General features: G+C 45.2%; 1 protein-coding gene across 1 annotated transcript in view; it reads right to left on the reverse strand.

Annotated features, from left to right (window-relative positions):
• SLCO3A1 (solute carrier organic anion transporter family, member 3A1) overlaps nucleotides 1-15,273 on the reverse strand; it is a gene marked incomplete at its 5' end in the record, with an annotated part of 107,684 nt that extends 92,411 nt beyond the window's left edge. Inside the window, one exon of the mRNA XM_010078160.1 lies at nucleotides 14,808-15,273. Coding sequence (XP_010076462.1) covers nucleotides 14,808-15,273 — 466 coding nt within the window. The remainder of the gene's footprint in view (nucleotides 1-14,807) is intronic.
• Between the last annotated feature and the right edge of the window lie 6,726 nt (nucleotides 15,274-21,999).

The following is a 21,999-nucleotide window of genomic DNA, read 5'->3' on the forward strand; positions in this document are numbered from 1 at the left end:
CACATGTTTGTGACCAGCAGAAAAGGAGCAGATCCTTCAGGCAACGTGCCACATGGGCAGGTTGCAGCTAAGCAGCCTTTAACATGGGTTGGAGGCAATAAGCCTCAGTGGTCAATACTGGACCTTCTCCTCCTCTTCCACTACTTTCCCATGGAGGGCCAAAGGTTGCTAACAGGAGGTGCAACATGGGGCGTGTGACTGCTTTATGCCGCTTCCCCACCTTGCAGCAGCAAGCCAGCTCCCCCGCAGCGATGCCTGCCAAGCACACTCACTGTCCCCAGAGGCACGAGGCTGGCACAGGGAGTGACACAGCAGGCTGCAGCCATGACTGTGCTCCTGCTGCTTCAGCACAGCGAAAGGTTATCTCGGCTTCTGGCCCAGCTGGCAGCAGACCCTCACCAGTGCTGTGAGGACCCTGCTGATATACTATCCACCTGCTGTAAACAGAGCCCAGCTTATTTACTTGCTCCGTCTCTGGCAGGCTGTCTCCCATCCCAAGGCATCTCCCAGGGAAAGGGAGCAACAGCCCCAAGTCACCGCCAGCAGTCAGAGGGAGCTCTGCCTATCCACTGAGCAGCGTTTACCAGCCCGTTTGGTCCTAAACATCACCTTTGGCAAGCAGACAGCAGTTCTGTGCTACCTAGCACAGCTCCAGAGCAAAGGTAGCAGGAAAAACACCAAATCATCTGCTGAACTTTAACTCACGACAGTGCCAGCGTGGACTCCACCATGCAGCAACTGGATCCAGCACTGAAGGCTGTGACAAGTACGACCTGATACACAGCTTCTGGCATGTGAAATGGGAAAGGTCCATTCTTAAATATCAAACCCCATTTCTACACTAACCATTGACAATGAAGCAAGACCTTAAATGGATCCATTTAAACAAATCTCATTCTTCTCTCACACCCCTCTCAGAGAAAGAAAGTCTCCAGGATATTGTGGAAGAAGATAGAGACTCTCATAATAAAGGCTGAGGTCCCAGCCTCCCTTTCCCCACTTTGCACAACAGAAAACAACAAGTGAAACAGCAGGTCTGAGAAATGTTCTGTTGCCAAGTCTCCTGGACAGAAAACCAAGGTACTAACTTAAACATATACACTTGCAGAAGACAACAGGAACATGACTAAAAGCTATTTCAAAATTCCCAGTCTCATTTGCCAACTGAGATGCTACACACAGCAAGTCATTTCCCTGTCTCAGCATGGGAGATGGGACAGAAATCCAGCAGACAATGCTAAGAAGGTGAATCAAAGAGTCAACACTTGGGAGGTGCCTGGATAACCCAAAGTGCAGATCACCACTACAGCAGTGTGGTTTGTGATGTGTTCTTCTATACTATGGTAGAAAACCCCACTCATACAAGCAGGGAAGAATGTGAAAGTATAACCATCCTGCTACCAACTTTGTGGTGGATAAACTCACTGCAAACTGTTGAAAATCCCACACTCGTGGGTTTGCTGTACCTGCCATTCCCAGAACCTCAACCCAAACAGAGGTGCTTCCTTGATGAGCTGCTGACAGATGATTTGTTCAAGGTTTGCATTTTGTTTGAAAAGCTCAACATCCCTAGCATGAAAAGCAACGACGTTTTCCTTGGGTCAGCAAAACAGGGCAAATGCAGCTTTTCTTTTTCACCCCAACCCTTGTTGGGGGACATAGGGCTCACACTCAGAGGCACAAGTGCTCTCAGCCACACAGCTGGGCATGAGTTTTGCTCTGTAGCTGTATAACATCACCCAATTCACAGTTGGAAGTTTTCCAGTTAACAAAACGGACATATGAGGCATTAAAAAACAAAAACAAAAGCATTTCCTTCCTTTGCCACCTCCAGTCTCAAAAATCCCTTCAAAAAATGCCGGCCAAAAAAGTAAACCAGCAGTACTCCTGAAATTCAAGAGCATCTTTTTTTCTTACCTGTTTTTTACTCTATGCAAGTGATATCAGCACCTTTGATCAGTGTCCGATGGACAGAAGACATGATGGGCTGGAGGCAGTAATCGGCATCTTCAGCAAACACCAGGGTCTCTTTGGGAACAAGGCTCCTAGCACACTGGCTTCCCCTCCTGGCACCACCCACACCCACTATCAAAACACACTGTGTATTCACAAAACAATCTTGCTTTGCAAGAAAACAAAGACCACATGCACCCCATGGTCTAGGAGGAGGCATGCAGCAATGCCCTTGAGAATCACCTAACAATTGTGATCTGGAAAGGTAATATTTAGCCCAGATCCTATTTAGACACCTACTTCCCACGTTATTGATTAAAATAAAGAGCCTAAATTTTAATAGAAATTAAAGAGCCTTTTGATGTGAGAATCCAGGCTTCTGTAGACTTAAGAGATGGCCCATACCATGTTTCTCCTATATGAGTTTAGCTCCTGTGTCAACTCTTAGTTGCTTCAGTTCCTGACCCCCACCTGCTGCTCACCTCTACACTCCACCTTACTTTTGCCAACATCCTTATTCTTGCCTGTGCTGAATGCAGCCTTCACTCATGCAGATTTCCCAAATCCTTACCCCATCCTAAGCCACCTCCAACAGCTCCCTAGTGCCCTGTAGACTCAAATTGCCTTCCTGGGCTGCCATGAGCAGCACAGACTTTCTCAAGTTTATCCTTATCCAGTGCTACACCTCCTTGCTTGCCGCCTCCTCGCTCTGCTTCTCCAGCTCAGTTCTAGAATTTACTGGCCCTCCAGGGCTAATAAAGCTCAAAACTTGCTGATTTTAAGGCACAGAGTAAGTCTCAGCTGTTTACTCACACTTAACAATACCACAGGACAGTGAGACTAATTTATTCAGAAAGATTCGCTCAAGCTGCTCTCCCTGTTACTGCAGTTTTGGGGAGTGCAGAATGTGAGACGAACTCAAGGAGCTACACATGGGAGTATTTTATCCAGTAACCCTGGAGAGTAGCACAACTTCCTTTTCACTTCTCATTTATCTGAAAGTTTCACTTCAACAGGTCTTTAATGCATCAGCAAAACCTATTTAACACTACATTTTTCATCTAATGGGATGGCCTGCCCCAAGCTTTGCCAGCTGCACCAATCTCTTCCCTATCCCCCCCACCCCAGGGCTTTTTCTTACCAGTCCAAAGAATCACCAGACCACTCCTATCAGAGGTGGGACGTGGCAAGACCAAGGTGGTGGCACAACTGCCACACCTGCCACCAACAAGATTTTTGACAGGCAGATGCCACTTAAGATATCTTCACTCCAGGAAAACAGTTTCTTGCCCACTGCACCACCTTCATGGCCACTGTGCAAAGACAACATCAGTTGTTGGTTTAATCACCAAGTCTTAGAGACAAATTAAAAGCAGTTTGCAGAGGTGGGGCAGGCTAGTGCTAGCAGACAAGAAGCCAGACCCATTAACCCCTCTGACACTAAGGAAGGGCTGTCTGCACCATGGAAGCTATGCTGCTTTGCAGGAATTCAGTGAAATGTTTCAGGTCTCGGAGCAATCTCAGGACACTGGAATCAGAATTCCTGGGTCTATTCATCCTCCCAGTAACTTGTTGTATAACACCGTAGAAAGAGTATTTGTTTAACCCATGGTTAGTTTGAGTTTTGCTGCCACTTATAAATCAAATACCTCCAGGATGCTAAGCACCTAATGAGGTGTGGTATACCAGTTACAGAACAGACAGGGTTTCATGTAATTCTTGCCAACACAGGAAGAGAAGCAAGGTTTGGAGAGACAAGAAGTCTATTTTACCAGATCAGGTGACAGCTAGGAAACAAAAATGAAATCCTTAAGTATGAGCAGTCAAGAGCATCAAGAAGATGCACCAAGCATAAGCACGTGTTTTCCAGCTGCCTCAGTTGATCAAATAGAAGGTGTTATCTCTCCCTACAAACCTCTTACCGGCTGACACCTGTAAGAAACTCTTCACAGCTCATGCAGAACTACTGCAAATAGTTTAGTTTCCTGCAATGCTGCCTCTTGGACAGTTTACAATGCACTGTACTTGGCTACCACCTTAACAGCATACTTCTAGAGAGGACATAAATGAAGACAAGCATTGCCATGAAATAACAGTGCAGTAAACCATCCTTAAACTTGCATTGCGGTGAGTTTTTAATGTAAAATGCAGAAGGAGAATACTGAACATCCCCACACACAACAAAACCATTGAGTGCCCAAAATGGAACAGAAAGCTAAGAAGAAACCCACAGACAAGGACATTAATGCATTAACTGATGCTCGAGACACCCTGGCATTGTAGCTAACGTCTCACAGGCCACCAGCCCTTTCATTCTCCCCAGCACACAGGCTGTAACTCTGCAGAGGGAAAGATTTCTCTAACAAGTATTATTCTTTTGATGATCAGTCTGATTGAATTAGGACATCCATATGTTGTTAGCTGATGGCTAACAAGATACAGGTGGTCTTTCATCACAAGGGTAAGTGGTCTCTGAAGCAATGACTAATACAGCAAAGTTGTCCCAGTTGTCTCCCTACCCACCCCCCATATAATTTCTTTACAACTTTAAGAAGCACCATCACTGTCTTGTACAGAGTTACAGCTGGAAGGGTTTGTCCAACACCGAGGATAGGAACGTACAGAAAACCGCAGGGAAAAAGCGAGGTAAGCAGAGACAGAGAGGAAAGAATTGGTACAGAGTGCATCTTGCTCTTCTATGTGTTTGAACTCTTGAGTTTCCACCGTTGCTTTGATCTGCTGCCTTTGGCCAGATCCTGCACCTTGTAATAGAGGCAGTCTTGTCTAACTGCAGTGAAGTGCTCCGAGGTATTAAGTTAAAGAGGAACGTGACATGTTGTTAACATCCATCCGAGAAACTATTTAAATCCTCACATTTTAACTGGTTAATAAAGGGCCAAATTTGTAGAGCCGCCTCCAGACAAAATCCCTATTACTGAAATCAAAAGGGGACTTAGTGAGAGCAGGCCTCCCTCTTAGGAAAAGCCAAATACCTCATTAGCAGCACAGTTAATGAAATGGCTGAACCTTGGCAAAAAGAGATCTGCAAAAAGACACTCCCAAGTGCTTTCAAAAGACCAAAGTTCAAAGGAGCAATTGAGGGACCAAACCCCAAACTTTGAGAAGGCAAAGCCGGAAGGATTTGTCCAGAGCCAAGAGGAAAGCTCCCAGCTGAATAACCCCAGACCAGCCAAGCAGAGGCCTTCTGCAGCCCTACAGCTTCTCTCCAGCAGCACAGACACTCCCAGCCTCCCCTTCCCTGCGCTGGACCGCAACACCCACAGCAGGCAGCACTCCCCAGCTGGTGCACAGAGCCACCCCAGGATGCTCTGGATGCATTCGGCTGCCAGAGCTGCACCAGCAGCGGTTGGAGAGGATCGAACCCCAGTGCAAAAAACTCATCCCTTCCCAGAGTCCACATCTCTGCAGACTGCCTGCACACTGCCCACATTTAAAAAAAATAAATGTCAAAGGTTAGTCAGTGGGGAAACACCTTGGCAGCAGCACAGAGGCAGGTTTCCTGCCAGCACAGCAGACGGGGCTCCACGATAAGCAGACAGACCTTCGGTAGGTTAAGTCCCAGCACTCTGGTGACAAGTCTGCCAGATGAGAGGTGTCAGTTTGTCACCGAGCCCGGACACACACTGCCTTCCCCCCATGCCATAGCAGGGAAGGGCTCCCGCTCTTTAACAGCTTAGAAGGTGACCAAGCAGCACATCAAGGAATTTTATGTTCATTTTGCAAGGTGCACAACTAGTTGTGGCCACATGTTTTCCTCCAGGCTGCTCCACCAGCGGCAGTCACTGGTAGTGACTGAGACTGCACCCATGTCTCCACAGCAGCTCTGCCCAGGGCTTCCCAAACAGGTTCTGTTGGACCATCTTACACCTTTCATTCACATCACAGGTGTTCCTCTGGTGTTAATGCCATTAATTTTTAATCACTCAGGTTCACACACTCAACTTGTCACATAAGGCACATGTTGGACATCTCATGTCAGTTATGCTGGCAGCCTTGAGGAAAGTCTCATCCAGGGCCAGATCTGCTATTGCTCCTTGATGTCCCTCAAGCTTCTGGGACAAGCTCTCCCTGCCTCCATCCCCACAGCCCTACAGGAGCTGCTACCTCAGGGAGCAATGGCAAAGGAGTCATGATAAAAACACCAACTTAATGGTTGCTTTGGCGGCTGCACGCTGCCAAGCCCTGTGTGTCACCAGACCATTTCCTGACCCAGATGTTTGTGCTGTGGCACCACTTGGGACTTCACAAAAATGAGCACTTTTAGGAAGTTACTCAGATAGCACCTATCTGGTACCCAAAGGGTATCAATCTCCAGTGCAAACCTGCAGCAGCCTCTCCAAAGGGCAAAAAAAAAATTGTTGAGCACTTCACCCAGTGACAGAAGAGGCAGCTGTGAAGGAGTGAAAGCAGGAGCTTTTGTGAGAGTTCTGCATTCTCTCATGGACTCATACAGGCACCTTGTCCTGCAGATAACAGAGGAACAGCCAGCTGCAAGGTCTGCAGCCAGGCCAGCCAGCTTTCCCTGCGGCTCACAACACAGCAGACATCACCAAGAGCAGCAACAAGAGGGGTCTGAAGCCCTGGTGACTTTGGGCAGGATGGTGCATCAGGATATACAATACAGCAGCAACTATTTGCAACTAAAGCAGTGATTATCTTTTAACACTACTTCAGTCACTGCCCTTTGCTGCAAGGTGACAGCGGTACAGCAAAATCATGAAAGCTGTCTCTGGCTCACTTGGCTGAGGATGAGTGGGGTAATAACTTCTGCAAGTCCTAAAATGTCCTCCATACCAAATGCTTTGTTTTGGTAGGAGAAGAGGATGACAAGACCCTGACCACCGCTTTAAGGCCAGTGCCCTGATTAATGCTGGGGAAGGGGGAGATCCTGTGCCTTATCCTGCAATGGGAAGGCACATGCCAAACAGCTCCAAGTGTCCTCAGTACCGTCCCATACACTGGGACTAAAACATCTGGAGGCTCCTTACATCCAATGAGTTGGGGAGCCTCAGTCAAATTCTCCGGAGAAGGGCCAAGGCTGACAGCACACGCCAGCTGACTCCGGCTTGCGCCATCAAGGACACACAATACAGCCTTCAGCTCTTGACATGGGCAACTCAGCACCTTCCAATCTATTTAATTAATTTGATGAACCTTAGGACTAATATGCACCATTCTCTGCATGTCTGCCATATAAATGACACGGTCACTGCTTTAAAGAGAGGCTGCCTTGGGAACGATGTACCTCACTAGGTTCTCCCAGCTGAGGGCGGTTTTAAATACACTACAGAAAGAAACCAACATGTTCAAAAAATGAAATTATTTTTACAAGGCACCAGAGTCACCAAATCCCAATTAAGCCAAAAATCATCTGCAGCGTACACAGAGAGCACGGAGTAACATGGAAACAGTTCCCACCCTCAATATGCTCCTACATGAAGCCATTTGTGTTGGATACAAGCTTTATTTACTCAGCTCATAACAAAAAAAAAAGCTATTAGCAGAAGGTTAAGGTAACTGGAGCAATTGCTGTAAAATAATGGAGCCCACAGCAGTTACGCCTTTGTGCATATATACATTTAATTGAATAAATACATCCATTTAACTACCACCTTTCACAACGCAGCCTTCCTGCCTCCACTGGGGAAGGTTATTCCCATTAATTGATTATTGTTATTGCTCTAATACACCCTACACGCTTGTTTATGTTTCCATTTAATTTTCCAGGATATTAGCTGTGGCACTGTAAAAGGGGACATGTGTAACCGAGCCAGCCTCGCTGACACACAGCAAATGAGAACACAGATCTCTCCCCACAAAGGGGAATAATTATAAAAGGCTGCAGGTTATCAATGGATCAGTGGGTTAGGCCAATGTAGTTAATACTGGTGTATCCGCATGAAGCCATGCGATTTAATCCCATCACAGTTAGTCCATGGCGAAGAAAACTCAGTGAATGTGATGTAAAGACACCTTGCAATAATGAGCAGGCATCACAGCACCCACACTGGAAACAGCACTCCTTTTAGTTTAGTGTTAATACTTTCTGAACCCCCTGGAGACTGTGGCAGAATGGAAAGGCTCTCCAAAGCACTCGTAGGAGGATGCATTTACTGAACAAAACCATTACAAAATTCCGTCTTTAGGCTAAAAATACTACATACCTATAAAAACACATATACCAGAGCAAGGAGAAAAGCAGTTCTGCAGAAGAAGTGCTCACACTTCACAAGTGTACGTGCCCACGTGAAGATGGACAAACTCACCAAGCAGCTCGTGGGTAGTGAGTGGGCACACAGAGGAAATACAACAGCTAGAACGTCAGCTAAGATCCACCGTAAAAGACCTAGTAGAAGCAGGCTTTAAAGGGAAAAGCGTTAAGGAAAACACAAGGCTGGCAGAGCCTGCAGTGGGTGAGCTCAGAGAAGCAGGTTCCAACAAGAAGGGCTAATGGGCATGAAGCACTCGTGTTTGCAGAGCACAAATGAGCACACAAGAATGGAGTAGGGCCAAATGGGAAAGGCTGTGAGGAGTGAAAGGGATAAGCAGCCAGGATGGGCAGAGCTGTACAGACCTCTCAAGTGGATCCTAAAGACCTTCCAATCAATACGCATCAACGGAGGGCCTCAAGAGGCTGGTGATATGACCTGTGTGCTATAAACGATTATTCCACTTACTATGGCTTAGAAATGCAGGTTCAAACACACACTGAAAGACATTTTAGAAATTTGGAAAGGGTAAGACCGAGCAAAATGCATTCATCCTCCACACAAGAGACTTTTCAGCAGTTAGAGACAAAACTAGCAAGCAGCTACTGGAAACTTAAGTGAATTTGTTGATGGGGGGCAGGGGAGAACAAAAAAAACCCAACACAGAATGGAAAAAAATATTTTACAGAATTGGGAAGGGACAGAAACAATGCTCATCTAAACACATTATTGTGGGTACCCAGCGGGCTCACTAACTTTACATAGAACCTGTCATGCTGTAGATATCAAGCTATGCAAAGAAGAGAACAGATTTCCAGCCTGAAAGCCAAACATCTGCAAAATTTGCTCTTTCAGCTCCAAAATATTCACATTGCTCAGAATTATGTGGTGTGTTCCCTCAGGAAAAAATTCTGAAAGCTTCAAAAAAGGAAGACATTTGTTATTATGAAAGGTGCTATCACTGACTGCCCATTCTACAGTCCTTCAAATATATTAAGTTACGTACAAGAATACTGGTTAGACTATGGGGGCACATCCTGCAGAGGGCTGGGGTCTTCAACTCTGATTTCTATGTTTTTTTCTTTAATGCTGATTTCTATGGCTTTTTCTCTAATGACATGGAACACATTTTTGCCTTTTTTAATAAAATCAGAAACCCCATTTCCTTTTTAAAAAATATTTTAGTATTTATTATGTACATTAGGGTACATCAATTGAATGCTTTCAAAATTCACAGCACCTGTTTGGCTTACCAACATGAATTTCCTAATAGGAATCCAAGTACTTTCCCTTTGTATCAGCACATACAACAGGTTGACTCAAACTCTGACGATTTCAGCATCTTATGCTGATAACTTGCTATTAACTGACTGCTATAGATACTAACTCTCAGATTTAATTCTTGTCAGCCGAGAAAATGTTTCTGCTTCTCCAAAACACAACGGCTGCTGTCATTTTGACTGACGTAAGCTACCATAACTGATTTTTTTCAAATGGACAAATTTATCCCTGGAGATAGCAAGATTCCAACTAGGGCATGTTTGTCTTCCTCTGCAGCAAATCTTGCCTTGGTGCTCAAAGCAAGCAATAAAGCACCAGAAGCGAGAGCGAGCATTTCTCCGACTGTCATCACAAAGCAAGAAGTGCTTTCACACATTCAATGCAAAATAACCCCCCGCTGCCGCAAAGGTCAAAGGCAGCAGCAACAACACAGCGTCCCGTCCCCTTTACTGGGTTAGTCCCATCTGGGCAGATATGGAAAGAAAACACCATCCTGTTGAGTCCTCCTCTTACAAGAAGGGTAACAGCTGGAACAACCATATGACAAATTAAATACCCACAGAAGAGGCCAGCCAGAAACCTGGGAGATGAAACAGAAGTCACCAGCTAAACAGACAGATCCAGCAGTGCTGAGTTTTCTATTTCTCTGTTCCTCCACCCTGCCACAAAGCAGGGTAAGAACAGCTATGTTCAGGAACACCTTTGCACCACCAGTAACTCAGGAGCACTCATCACTCCTCATCACTTACTCCTTGACTCAAGACTTGCCCCTTCTGCGATTTCCTTCAAGTCATTCTTCATGTTACAGCGAGGAGTCTGAAGTGGTGGGTCCTGAACATGTGGGGTATGTGTCCATGAAGTTACACACTGAGCAAACTTAAGAGAATCTCCAACACATTAAAGATCAACACAGCATGCTTCTGAAAGAGCCACACAATCTGGCAGCGCTCCCTCCAACATCAGTATCAATTTCCTCCATCACAGCAGACAGAATAATAGCAACTTCCTCTATATAATGCAGCCCTTAATTGTCCCAGATCAAATCCTGGCTCCCAGAGGCTATTCATTCTGCTCTATAGGTAACCGTGTCTTAGACAAGATGCAACAGTTTTTATCAATAAATGTTAAATGCTGCAGGAAGCCCAGAAGACGCATATGGAGACTGCTAATAACATTAATCCACCACATCACTGGCTCTAACTGAACACACAAACCACTGCTGAGAGCAACGGGGGTACTCCAGTGACCAGAAAACACTTGCAAGCTCTTGCTCATCTGAGAGGCAGCAAATCCATACAACCACTGTCAGATCAGGCTTTTGCCCCCCCTGTATCAGGCTCCACGACACCTCTGATCCCCCTCCTAACGACAAAGTCTTCATTGATTCCAGCAGAACTCAGCCAGGCCCAGCAGAAAAAGAAATAAAAAGAGGGAAATGTCAAGTGAGTCATTAGCGGGTAGAGAAAGGAGCTGTGTAGTATGTAGTCTTCAACATACTTTTCCTCTTCTAAAATAAACGATGCCACAAATTGAGGCAATCCTTTGACATTAGTGAAGCTGCAGCAATAACGAGCCCTGCAGAGTCTGCAGGAGTGAGGAATAACTCCACTCAAAGGGGTTACTTGTGCCAAATGCCTGAAAACACACAGGTAAAACTAACCTGCTCGTTTGAAAATCTCTAGATGGGAGTTCAGAGCTTAAATCCAAGAGCAGATCCAAAGAGAGAGAGAAGCAAGCAAACCAGCACCAAACCAGAAGACTTTTCCCAGCTTTTAATGGCTAAGACAATTCCTTGGTTTTTTCACCTTTGGCTGCTATTGCCAACATTACGACCTTGGTGTTGAGCAGGCGCTCGGATGCTGAAATGGGAGGAGAATGTATTTCCCAGCATTAGCAGGCGCAGGCATGGTCCCGCTATCTTTCTAACTCTGTTATGGCACAGATGTGTTTTCTTTTGAACATCCTTTGGTGTGTACTTCCATGCATGCATCTTTTTTATTTGATTTGCCCTCAGTTACCACAACACAGCCCTTTCCTAGGGCTGGTTACTACAGCAACAGAATCTGTTTGAGTTTGGTAGCAACACATCGCAGGCATCAAAAAAATATGCTATTAGCTCAAGAAACATGAAACTACATGTCAGCAGCCCATTCCACAGAGATATCTTCCTGTAATATCTCACCCGTCTCTCTCATTACGAAACTCTCTGAATCCCCACCTTCTTGGCACATCACAAGCCTGAGCAACCTCTGTCTTCAACAGATGCACAACAGAGGTTAACAACCCGCTGTCTCCTGTGTGCCTGTCACTGCAGAGAAACCACAATGAGCCAGATTCGATGGACTTCATGGCAAGTGTATTATATCCCACAGATGCTATTACTTGCAGACCAGTTAAATGCTTCACTTCAAATTCCACATGGTATCACATCTGCATTCTTCTGCACACACATACTAGTACTAATAATTTTTTTTTTTTTAATTAAGGCAGGGGTTTCCAGTTGGAGGAATCTTCCTGTATTATCATTTCACTGCAAAGAGGCTGTATTGGATAATATATGAAGTTACTCTACTGAACTCTTTTACAACTCAGAAGAAAAAAAAAAAAAACTAAACCACTCAGTGCACTGGGGTTTTTTCTGCCTAATTCAGTGCCTTGGGACACAAGAGGGGTTTTAATGCAGCAGGTGAACAATTCTCAGAACGTAGCTGTCAGGCAAGTGATTGCTGCTTCCCCTCAGCTACAAAACTCAAACTCAAAACTACAAACTCAGCGCATACGTATTTGACGTTAGCAATATATTGAAGACAGCACAGGCTGGTCAATCTGACCATTTCTCAGCCACAGCCAGTCATGATGGAAAGTTTGGCCAGACTATTACTGCTGTTATTAATTAGTTTCTATCCTGAGGGAACAGCCCATGCCAGATTCACTCCTAATTTAAACTGAGGGAACTTACCCAAAAACATTTTATCCGGTCACACACAGCGTAGCCCATACTGAGTGAGCGTGCTATTATGAGAAAGCAAACCGGTACAAATATAGCACAGTGACAGTATACACTCTGCAGTTATTTCCTCTGTGAAACAGAGGAGAATGAGGCGGGTGAGCTGCTCAGCCAGCTTTCTGCTAAGGCCACTGAAAACGACATTGATGACATCAACAAAAATAATCAGTTAAAGACAAATCTGAGCAAAGAATTCTCAAACAACATTTTACACTGAGGAATTTGACCTTCTCTCAAATATTCATAAAACTGATAACAATTTCCAACAGCTTCTTCTCCATTTATATTAATTCACAGAATAGATTTTTTTTTCTGTAATTTTTTTCCTGTTAGCTTTTATTCTTGCTACCCAAAGTGACTGCAGGTTGATATAAGAATTAATCATCCCGTATCTGAAAACCTCCTTGTGATGGATAGACTGGGACAGGGCAGACAGTAAACTTCATTGACAGTATGGCTGATTGGTTGAATGTGGATACATTTGCACTCTTCTGCAACCCATAACTCAAAAGTAGAAATGCAGATTATGATTTTTTTTATAGCTAAAAGCCAGTAAAACAAATCACCCCAAAGTACCTGGGTTTTTTTTAGAACTCCGCATGTAGAAAGGAACATGGTTAGAAGCATATGTCTGAAGGAAAAATAATGAAGCAGCATATAGTAAGCAGAAATCAATTTCTGTCAGTATTTTCCCAGCTACAGTTGAACTGCCAACTTTAAGGAAGTTATTTTAGCATACAAGATAAAGATATCTCAGGAACGAAAAGAATCACTCTTCCCAGTTCTCCTCTCATGCACCCTCCTCAATCCTGTTCTCAGACATGAAGCATTGCTTAAAAAATGCTCATGGAACGAAGCGAAAGAAGTCGCTGCTTCTCTGAATAGTTATTTATAAAAGAATCTTAGAATCACTCTTAATTCCAGCTCATCATTTACAGTGTTGGCAAAGCTGCTGCAGTGAATTTAGTCTCATTATTCACCTTCAGGTTGCACAGTATCTTGTATTTTATGTATCATCCTGCTTTATCCAGTGGATCCCTCACCGACACAGAACAAAGTGAAGGTGAGTAATGATCCAAAGATAAAGCTAAATGCTGAAATGCTATGATTTCACAGCCTGTTACAGGAAAACATGGACACACTTTGAATACACAGGAGAACCTCTTTAAGTAAAGCAGCAATACAGCCAGGAATAGTAATTAGTCTTTCCAATAGCTCTGGGCTATCCCAAGACACTGAACACCATTCAGAGCGTAAGTGGGACTGTCCAGGGTCACACCCCAGCTATGTTCTGTTATGCTTGGGAACTTGATAAAAACCTCTTCACAAAAAAAAAACCCAAACCTCTAATGGGATTATCCATTCAGTTCACAGCCAAGACAAAACACAGGCGATGGGACAAGTGCACACAGTTTTGGTTTCTAGTGCAGAAGGATCACATTAATGGCAGCACACACTTCACTGGTTTATTGCACTGGAGCTGTTTATCTATTGACAAGTCCTGCAGAGAGAAGAATGAGCCAAGGTTTTCTAGAGAACAACTTCACCCGCAACATCATCTTTAAACCTGGAGAGGAGACTAATGCTGAAACCCATGAGCACCTTACCCCAACAACAGAGATGTTTCATTAGGTAATTGAAGCCAAATTTCATATCTTAACCATCTGGAAGCATTTTTCAACATAAATCACCACAACCATGAGTTCTACTTCAGGCTCACCAGCTCTCAAAATAGACCTCACCAGCTTCCACATCCCATTCCGTTACAGGGATCCCATTATCTGGAGTCCTGCCACAGCACGCTGGGTCACAGCACCTACTCACTCCATTCACGGGCACTTCCTTGCTAAATTGTGATGGCGACAGTGACAAGACATGCGTCTCCTCTCAGTCTCCTTATACTGCAATGATCACTCAGACACAGATTAAAAAGAGGAAGGGAACCAGGGTATCTCAGGGGAAAAAAAATAAATCATCATCACACATGCCACTTGGAAATTCTTCAGCTAAAACTCAACCGTAAGCCACCAATATCAGAATTTAAAGCAATCTGGGCAAACACAATAGGAGCAGTGAGCATCTTCCTGATCATCCAGAAATAATCACCATGGCTGTCAACCTTTACCATTGCTACTACACAAGCAAATATCATTGTGTTTCTCCACTGCTTACATCTGTTCGGTGCAGAGACCCATGCCAAGTTACCTTCACAAGCATAGCAGCATATGGAAAAGAGGCCTCAAGGCATCCCTTTCACGGGCATCAAACAGAAAACAAGAGCGAGATGCCAGCCCACAAGGAAAGCCTTCAGTGAGAAGAAGTTCAGAGAGCCTTACCTATGTACAGGGAGGAATCTTTCCGCCTCACATGGTCATCAATGTAGGAAACTCCCAGGGGCTGGACGGGGGTAGCACCAATGCCCAGGAGGACCTGTGCTCCAATGAGCAGCAAGTACATCATGTTGGTAGCAGTCCTGTTCCTGCAGATAAGGTCCGGGTCTGGTCCCTCATCACTGGTGGACCCGTTGGCAGCACACACATCCCTCCCTTCAGCCCCCCAACGTATTTCTCCCGATTCATACTCGTACTGGTGGGTCAGAAATTCAGGCAAGGCAGAAAGGAGGGCCCCCAAGGCCATGACTATCCCTCCACATCCTATCAAGCGTGGCCGGTGTCCTCGTGCTCCGAAGTAGCTCACGAAGAGGATGAGGGCCAGGTTGCCAATCTCAAAGCTGCTGGCAATGACGCCCACATCAGCACTCTGAAGGTTGAATCGCCGCTCCAAGGTGGTTAAAACACTCACCTACAACAGAGAAATCCAGAGAAAATTACTGAAAGGGAATACAACCTGCCTTCTGTCCTCCCCATATGTTCTAATAAAGCATAAGTTTCCTTGACTTTCCCTTGGAGCCAAAAACATACATATCAAGGATATCCAAGTCACAGTGTTGTAGCAGTTGACCTCCAAGAATGATCTGACTATTCAAACCCAGCCACATCAGAAGGTCCTTATACCAAGTGACATTTCAGAGCCTACCACCTGTCTGAGCACATGTTCACTTCCAGATTCCCACGTACAATGTATATTTTGAATGCCTGCAGAGATCCATGACTCCGTGGTTGGTCAGCCTCTCTTTGGGCTCCCTTTCTATTTGAATGCCCAGCCTTCATGGTGCAAGCACTGTCCCATAGAATGAAGGTTCACATCATGCTGGGCACCCAGTCTTTCTCTTGGAATGAACTGCAGTCAGCAAGCAGCGAAAAACCGTGAGGATACTTGGCCATCAAGTCAGTCACAGACAGTGATGCACAAATAAGCAATTTGGCCAGGCTAGAAGGCTTCTATTAAAGTATTTAAATAAAATGCTGAGCAAAGAGTTTAAACTGTTTGTGGATTAGTTAATAACTGGGATCTTTACTTACAGAATAGTTTTGAGAAGACAGGCCAATTAAGGTTTACATAAAAGACTTACATCCACCACGAAGAAGGGAAGATTTAACAAACAGTGGTTATTTAACACAAAGAAGAAAGAAGCACATGAATAGTCTTCAAATATTTAATATTGCTGTGAACAGGAAAGCCCTGTTCTTTGTATTCAAAATGGGCAGGACAAGAAATGACAGGTTTAAACTGCAGCAGAGATGATTCAGGTTAAATACAAGGTTGGGAGAAACCAGACTTTTACTGACAAGGAGTGTGAAGCACTGACATATGCTGCCTGGAGAGGCTGCAGAGGTATTTAAAAGCACATAGACCAGCCTCCGTCAGAAAAGACACAGGTACGACTGATCTTGCTATAGGGCAAGAAAATTAACCAAAAGATCAAGAGCTCTCCCAGTCTTGATTACAGGGTGCGATGAAACACAAGGTGGATTTTCTGCAACAGTCATAGCACCAATAAGTATGAAGATGAAACATTTGGTACCTCATTTGCTGTCATCCCTGCTCGAGGGAAAAAAATCAGCACATTCTTGTGTCTATAGCAGTTTTTTACAGAGGGGGGAAAAAAAAATACTGCACATGTCACAGAAATGGCAAAAACTTTTCACCTTGGATAAAAGACTATCTCATTTCATACTGCAAAAGATGAAGATATTTAAGGTTGTCCTAAACCAGGAAGGTTTCTCTAGTCAAAAAACTGTGATAAAGACCTCAGAGCAGAAGGTAGCCCCTGGATAGAATAAAAATAGCCTCCCACTGGAGGCACTGAAAATCTTTGCTGATAAACCTCACGAAGCAGGAGCCAGTCTGACCGACTTTAAAGTATTCTGACAGCAGCTCTTCTCTGGGGGCAGTTAGCCTCTGTTAGGATATGTCAGGGCACAGCTGGACAAAGACAGGCCCACTGGGAACAAAACAGAAAAAAATGGGAACAACCTACTTCTGTTGCTTTGCATAAGCATGAGCCCCTAACCCTGACCCTGATAAGTGTCCAAAGTCACATCTCCAAAACTGAACTGCTTTCATGATTTTTGAAAATTCAGCCTTCATCCCATACAGGTAGTTACTTTATACCCCTGCTGTAATCCCCCCACCACTAAACAGCCACAAACTGAGCAAGGCAAGAAAAATAAATAAATTTAAAAAATCAAACCCTATGACTGAAGGCAATGCAAATGCCCGAATTCTTCCCCACACCAAAGCCAAGAAAAGCCATGCATCCCAGAGGGAGAGGAGATCCTGACTTCATCCACACACTGGGTGCAGGTAGCTGCTGGGATGAAATGGCCATGATTCACGGGGAAATCGTGTCCTTTGGTATAAGGGCAGAGCACAGCCTGTCCCTGCTCAGTGACCTCAGCCACGCTGCTCCGTAAGCACTGCTCGAGCACGTATCTAAGAGCAGTGTCACTGTTCCCAACTGTCTGTGGGAGCCAGGACGACAGACCTGAGCAGATGGGGACAGATACTGCTAGAAAAAAGTACACTGGGATTTTCAGAGCAAGGGACACACACCATATCCCACTGCCCCTCGCTGCCCCACCAGGCATTCGTGCGACAGAGCTTCATTGATCACCCCCAACACAGGACTGATTTGACTGCAAGGTGTGATCTAACAGGGCTGGTGCAGTCAGACCAGTAGGACTCCAGACTTCAACACCACACAGCAAACACCAAAGTCCAAGTGATGCAAAGCCCTCCTTGCCATGGGAACCCCCCTTCCTGCTACCACCTCCGGCACATCCCTAGAGGAACACGGCTGGAGTTGAGGTCCCACAAACACCAAATTCATCAGAACAGGGAATCTCTCAAAGATGAGCAAATAACCCGAAGCATGCAAAAATCATACCTACAGTGCTCATTTCTAAGCTGTACCTAGACAGGAAACTCATAATTACTCATTACAGCTGTGTAAACTGAGGCATAGAGAGACACACATTAATAAAGTACAGCCAACAAAATTAATGTGTGATGGAATAATTTAGGCTGGAAGATTGAAAGACGGCAGAAGTGATTTCCCAAGGCCAACCAGTATTAACCAGCTTTGGAAGTCTCTCCCACATTCCAGTTTGGCTGCCCAACTTTAGGCTTTCACCGTACACAGGCAAAAGTGGCTAGAGATCAGGATGGCATTTAGAAACACTCAGCTGCCACACTCTACGAGGGTCAGATTTTGGACAGCTCGACTTCAGATTAAAAAACCACACCATTTCTAAGTGCAATTCACAGTGATGGGGACAGTAAATTGGTGACAAACCTGGGAATTAAAACCAGAAGTCCCAACTCTCATCCTGCTGTTATTTCAGTGGGACTTTACCTGTTCTTTTCCTTTTTGTAAAAAAACTAAACCACTCACAATAGGGAACCGGAGTCTCACTATCCCCAAACATTTTCTTGCTTTGCTTTAGCAAAGAGACTGAAACAAATGGAAGAGAAGAAGGAAGGCACAAAGCAAACTCCAACACTCCTGATATTCCTCTGGTGGGATCACACTGCATTACCCAGCCTGCTCCTTCTGTCTGTAACACTGCCACCCAGTGCTACCAGCTCTGTAGGTATTAAGGGGGGGTATGGGGTGCGTGGCACAGTGAAAGAACAAAACCACCATCACATCAGCCTTGAGCATCCAGAGGAGACAGCATCTGAGCACAAAGCGCTGACACCAGCATCAGCAGAATTGCCTCCAAAACACTGACAGTCACATGGGGGGGGAAAAAAAAAAAAACCAACAAACATCCCAAAATAAAAACAGGGCTGAGAAAAACTGTCAACATGCAGATTTTTAGCCAGAGAACACCAGGAACACAACTGCATCACATCCAGGGTGACTGCAGCCCAGACAGCACAGCCCAAATTCTTGCTTTGACATTGGCTGTGACCTGAAATACACACGCCAACCACAAAAATCAGCATTAGCACAGAGATGTTACCTGAATTTATTCAAAACAAACCCCTGCCCATAGCTAGAATCATTCTCCCACTCTCCTCTGTACCTCACCTTTGTGGGGGTTCCCGCATATAGAAGGTGTAACCTGACCAAACACTTGCAGTTTGCCGGTGGGATGCTCCCGGTGCACTTGTGACTGTCACATAAAAGCACTGTCCTGCCTGTATTTCCTTTCCCGAGCCTGCTCCCCAGCAGATAAGCCATCACTGCTCCTAGATGCTAACTCTGTTTATCAAGAGTTACATAAAATGTTGCAAAAGACATGACAGATCCCTGTAAAATACATCACGTGGAAAGGCTGCAAGGATTAACGAGAGCCCCTGTGCTGAGAGCAGGTGGAGCGTTCAGGAGCGCAGCCCGTGTGGATGGGGGTTTAATAGCAGGTACGTGGGGAAGGGAGCAGTGTGACAGCACTGCCACTTCAGATGGACAACCTCCTGCTAAAACACAGCGGGAAGCACCAGGAGCCCACGCTATGAGCTGTGAAGCTGCGATTTCCTGGCTCCTGTCAATTTACACAGCTGTTTTGCCATGGCTAGAAAGAATAGATTAAGAGCATACTCAGTTAAAAAAGCATCTGCCCTAAGATGAAAAGAGTTACCAGGAAGCTATTACAACAAATCAGTGAAATTCATGCAAACAAGATACATGGGCCAAGTGCCTAGGAATGAGACAGACATGGAGTTTGACCCCAAAAACTTAGTGGTGTGTAACACCTGTGGGACCAGACAAGTCCAGAGAAAGCATGAGAGGACAGGGATAGAGACAGCATTGTCACCGTGGCAAACGCCAGCACCCACGCTGTTGGGAACAGCACTAAACCTACAGCTTCATATGGGCATGTGCCTGAGCTAAAGACAGCTCTACCCTTCCTGCTACTCTTACACCCTCACCTCTGTCCTGCAGATCAGTCCTTCGCAGGTCACTGAGGTGCTGACCAGCCAAGTACTTGAGCAGCAGCACTGTACAGACTTCAATCGTGCCAGCCCTGTTGCCTTTTTCTGTCTCAAGACTTCCGCCACCCCCTTTGATAGGAACTGCCCTTCTGTCTCTAATCACATCCTGTCTCCATCAGAATTCCCATTTCACCTGCTCCACACATCTCCAACCCAGTTTTCACAAGCAGCTCCACCAAGATCTAGCTATGGCATTAGAGAGACCAACAGGACCACGTGGCTGGTGTTTCTCCCCAAGTTCATGCTCCTCCAGACTAAGCCTACACCAGATCACTCAACTGGACCACCAAAACCTATACCAGGTTGTGCATCTGTGCACCTCGCTCATACAGAAAGCAGGCTCAGGATCTGGAAAGACCACATAACCCAGCCTTCTGCCTTTTTGTGAACACACCACCTAACATAGGAAAACAAGTACTAATTAAAATGCTTACACTAGATCCTCTTCTTACAGAGACACAGAAGTCTCTGCACATGTTTCTGGTGATTTCAAAGACTAACACTCACAGACCTGGGCTAAAAGGGCCTCCCAAGTCCACCCTAAAACACCCTCCAATGTTTGAAAAAGGAAAATGATCTCGCATAATGCACACAGTTATAAATGACCCACATGAAAAAAAAATCAACCACCACTTTAAAATTTCTCAGACAAAGCAACTTACATTACAGCCCCTGTAACTAAACCCAGGAAAGCTTTTGCCACACCATTGTGGACTTATTTCAATAATACATGCTCACATTCATCATTCCTGTCTGCCTCAACTCTATAGATCTCGGAATTTCTGAACCAAGGTAAATTTGCTCTTTCTCTAGCCTGTTTGTTTGATATTAATGCTCAGTAAAAATGCAATCCACTGATCTGCTTCACACTATTGCCCTGCTTTGTCACTAAGAAATGAACTGAAGGCTAGGGGCACTATTACAGAGTCAGAGACACAGTGCACTGAAAATGAGGATCATATTGTTCGTATCTCCAATGATCAAGTCATATTCACCCACAGAGTCTACAGATAAGTTCATTGTATTAATAATACAGGGTTATATATAGAAAACACATTGACTTTATGCCTGAAGGGCCTTTTAAAAAAGGCTTCTTTTTAATGTAAAATACATTTTCTCAGTTATGTGGTAAGAGATCAGACTTGAAGAGACATGTCTGCAGTGCTACAGGGTGTAAAATAATTGCCTGGCAACTGTGTTCCCAAATGAAAACAAATGCAAGCCATCTCCCACAGTCCCCATGACAGAGCTGGGAAACACAAGATTCCTCAAAGACCCAAAGTGACCAGCCCAGAAACAAAAAGCTGCCGCTTCCATGTGCCTCCACCCACGTCTTCAGATGTCACCTCATCCTCTCTTCCAGCAGCCACGTGGGATGGGGCAAAGGACACCCCACAGTTGGAGGCAAGCTCTTCTCCCCGTAGAGCCAGTACCTGGGGGCTCAGCCACCAGGCTCCAGGAATAAGGGAACAATGCTGGTCCTCTGCTCTGATGTTTTTCTGCTCTGCTGTTCCAGAGTTGAGATGATCCCTTGTGGTTGAGGCCAATTTTTTTTTAAAATGCAGACAGTTCCCTTGGCATTTTGCCCATATCAGATGGCTGGGAGGAGGGCAACAAGCTCAATACCCTTTGCCCAGCCTCAGGCACTGGCATTCCTTGCTGCTCCCCACCCCACAGAAACAGCAAGGACATCGGGACCTCCCATCTCAGGCTGCTGATCACTTCTGTCAACACCATTCCCAGTCCAATGAAGTCAGTGGAAACTTAAAAGATGTTCTCACTGAAGATGCTGACACTCGTGCTGGCTCTGGGCATGTGAACATAAGGGAAAGCAAAAAAAGGGTGGCAATACGAACACACCCAGGCTGGCTCTGCTCAAGGTCTGGAAATAATCTCTGCACAGAAATTTGCATTCACATGACAGGGATAATAGACGCCGCAGCTGAACCACTGCTGAGAAGCAGGGTGTCATTAGCTTGGCTGGTGCTGCGTGTGCCTAGGCTGCTTCTAGGCCAGCACTGGAAAATCTGCAAGTTACTGTACTGGTGCCACGAGGAGCTTGCAGCTCGGATCTATGCCTCACTGGTGTGAAAAATTCATTTTATATTCTAGTGACCAGCTTTCAGACTACTGACACGGTCCAAATTAAGCACACGTTCAAGGTCAGGATTTTCAGTGGTCTGC

Source organism: Pterocles gutturalis, unplaced genomic scaffold, assembly GCF_000699245.1.
Source record: "Pterocles gutturalis isolate BGI_N339 unplaced genomic scaffold, ASM69924v1 scaffold2751, whole genome shotgun sequence".
NCBI lineage: Eukaryota > Metazoa > Chordata > Aves > Pterocliformes > Pteroclidae > Pterocles > Pterocles gutturalis.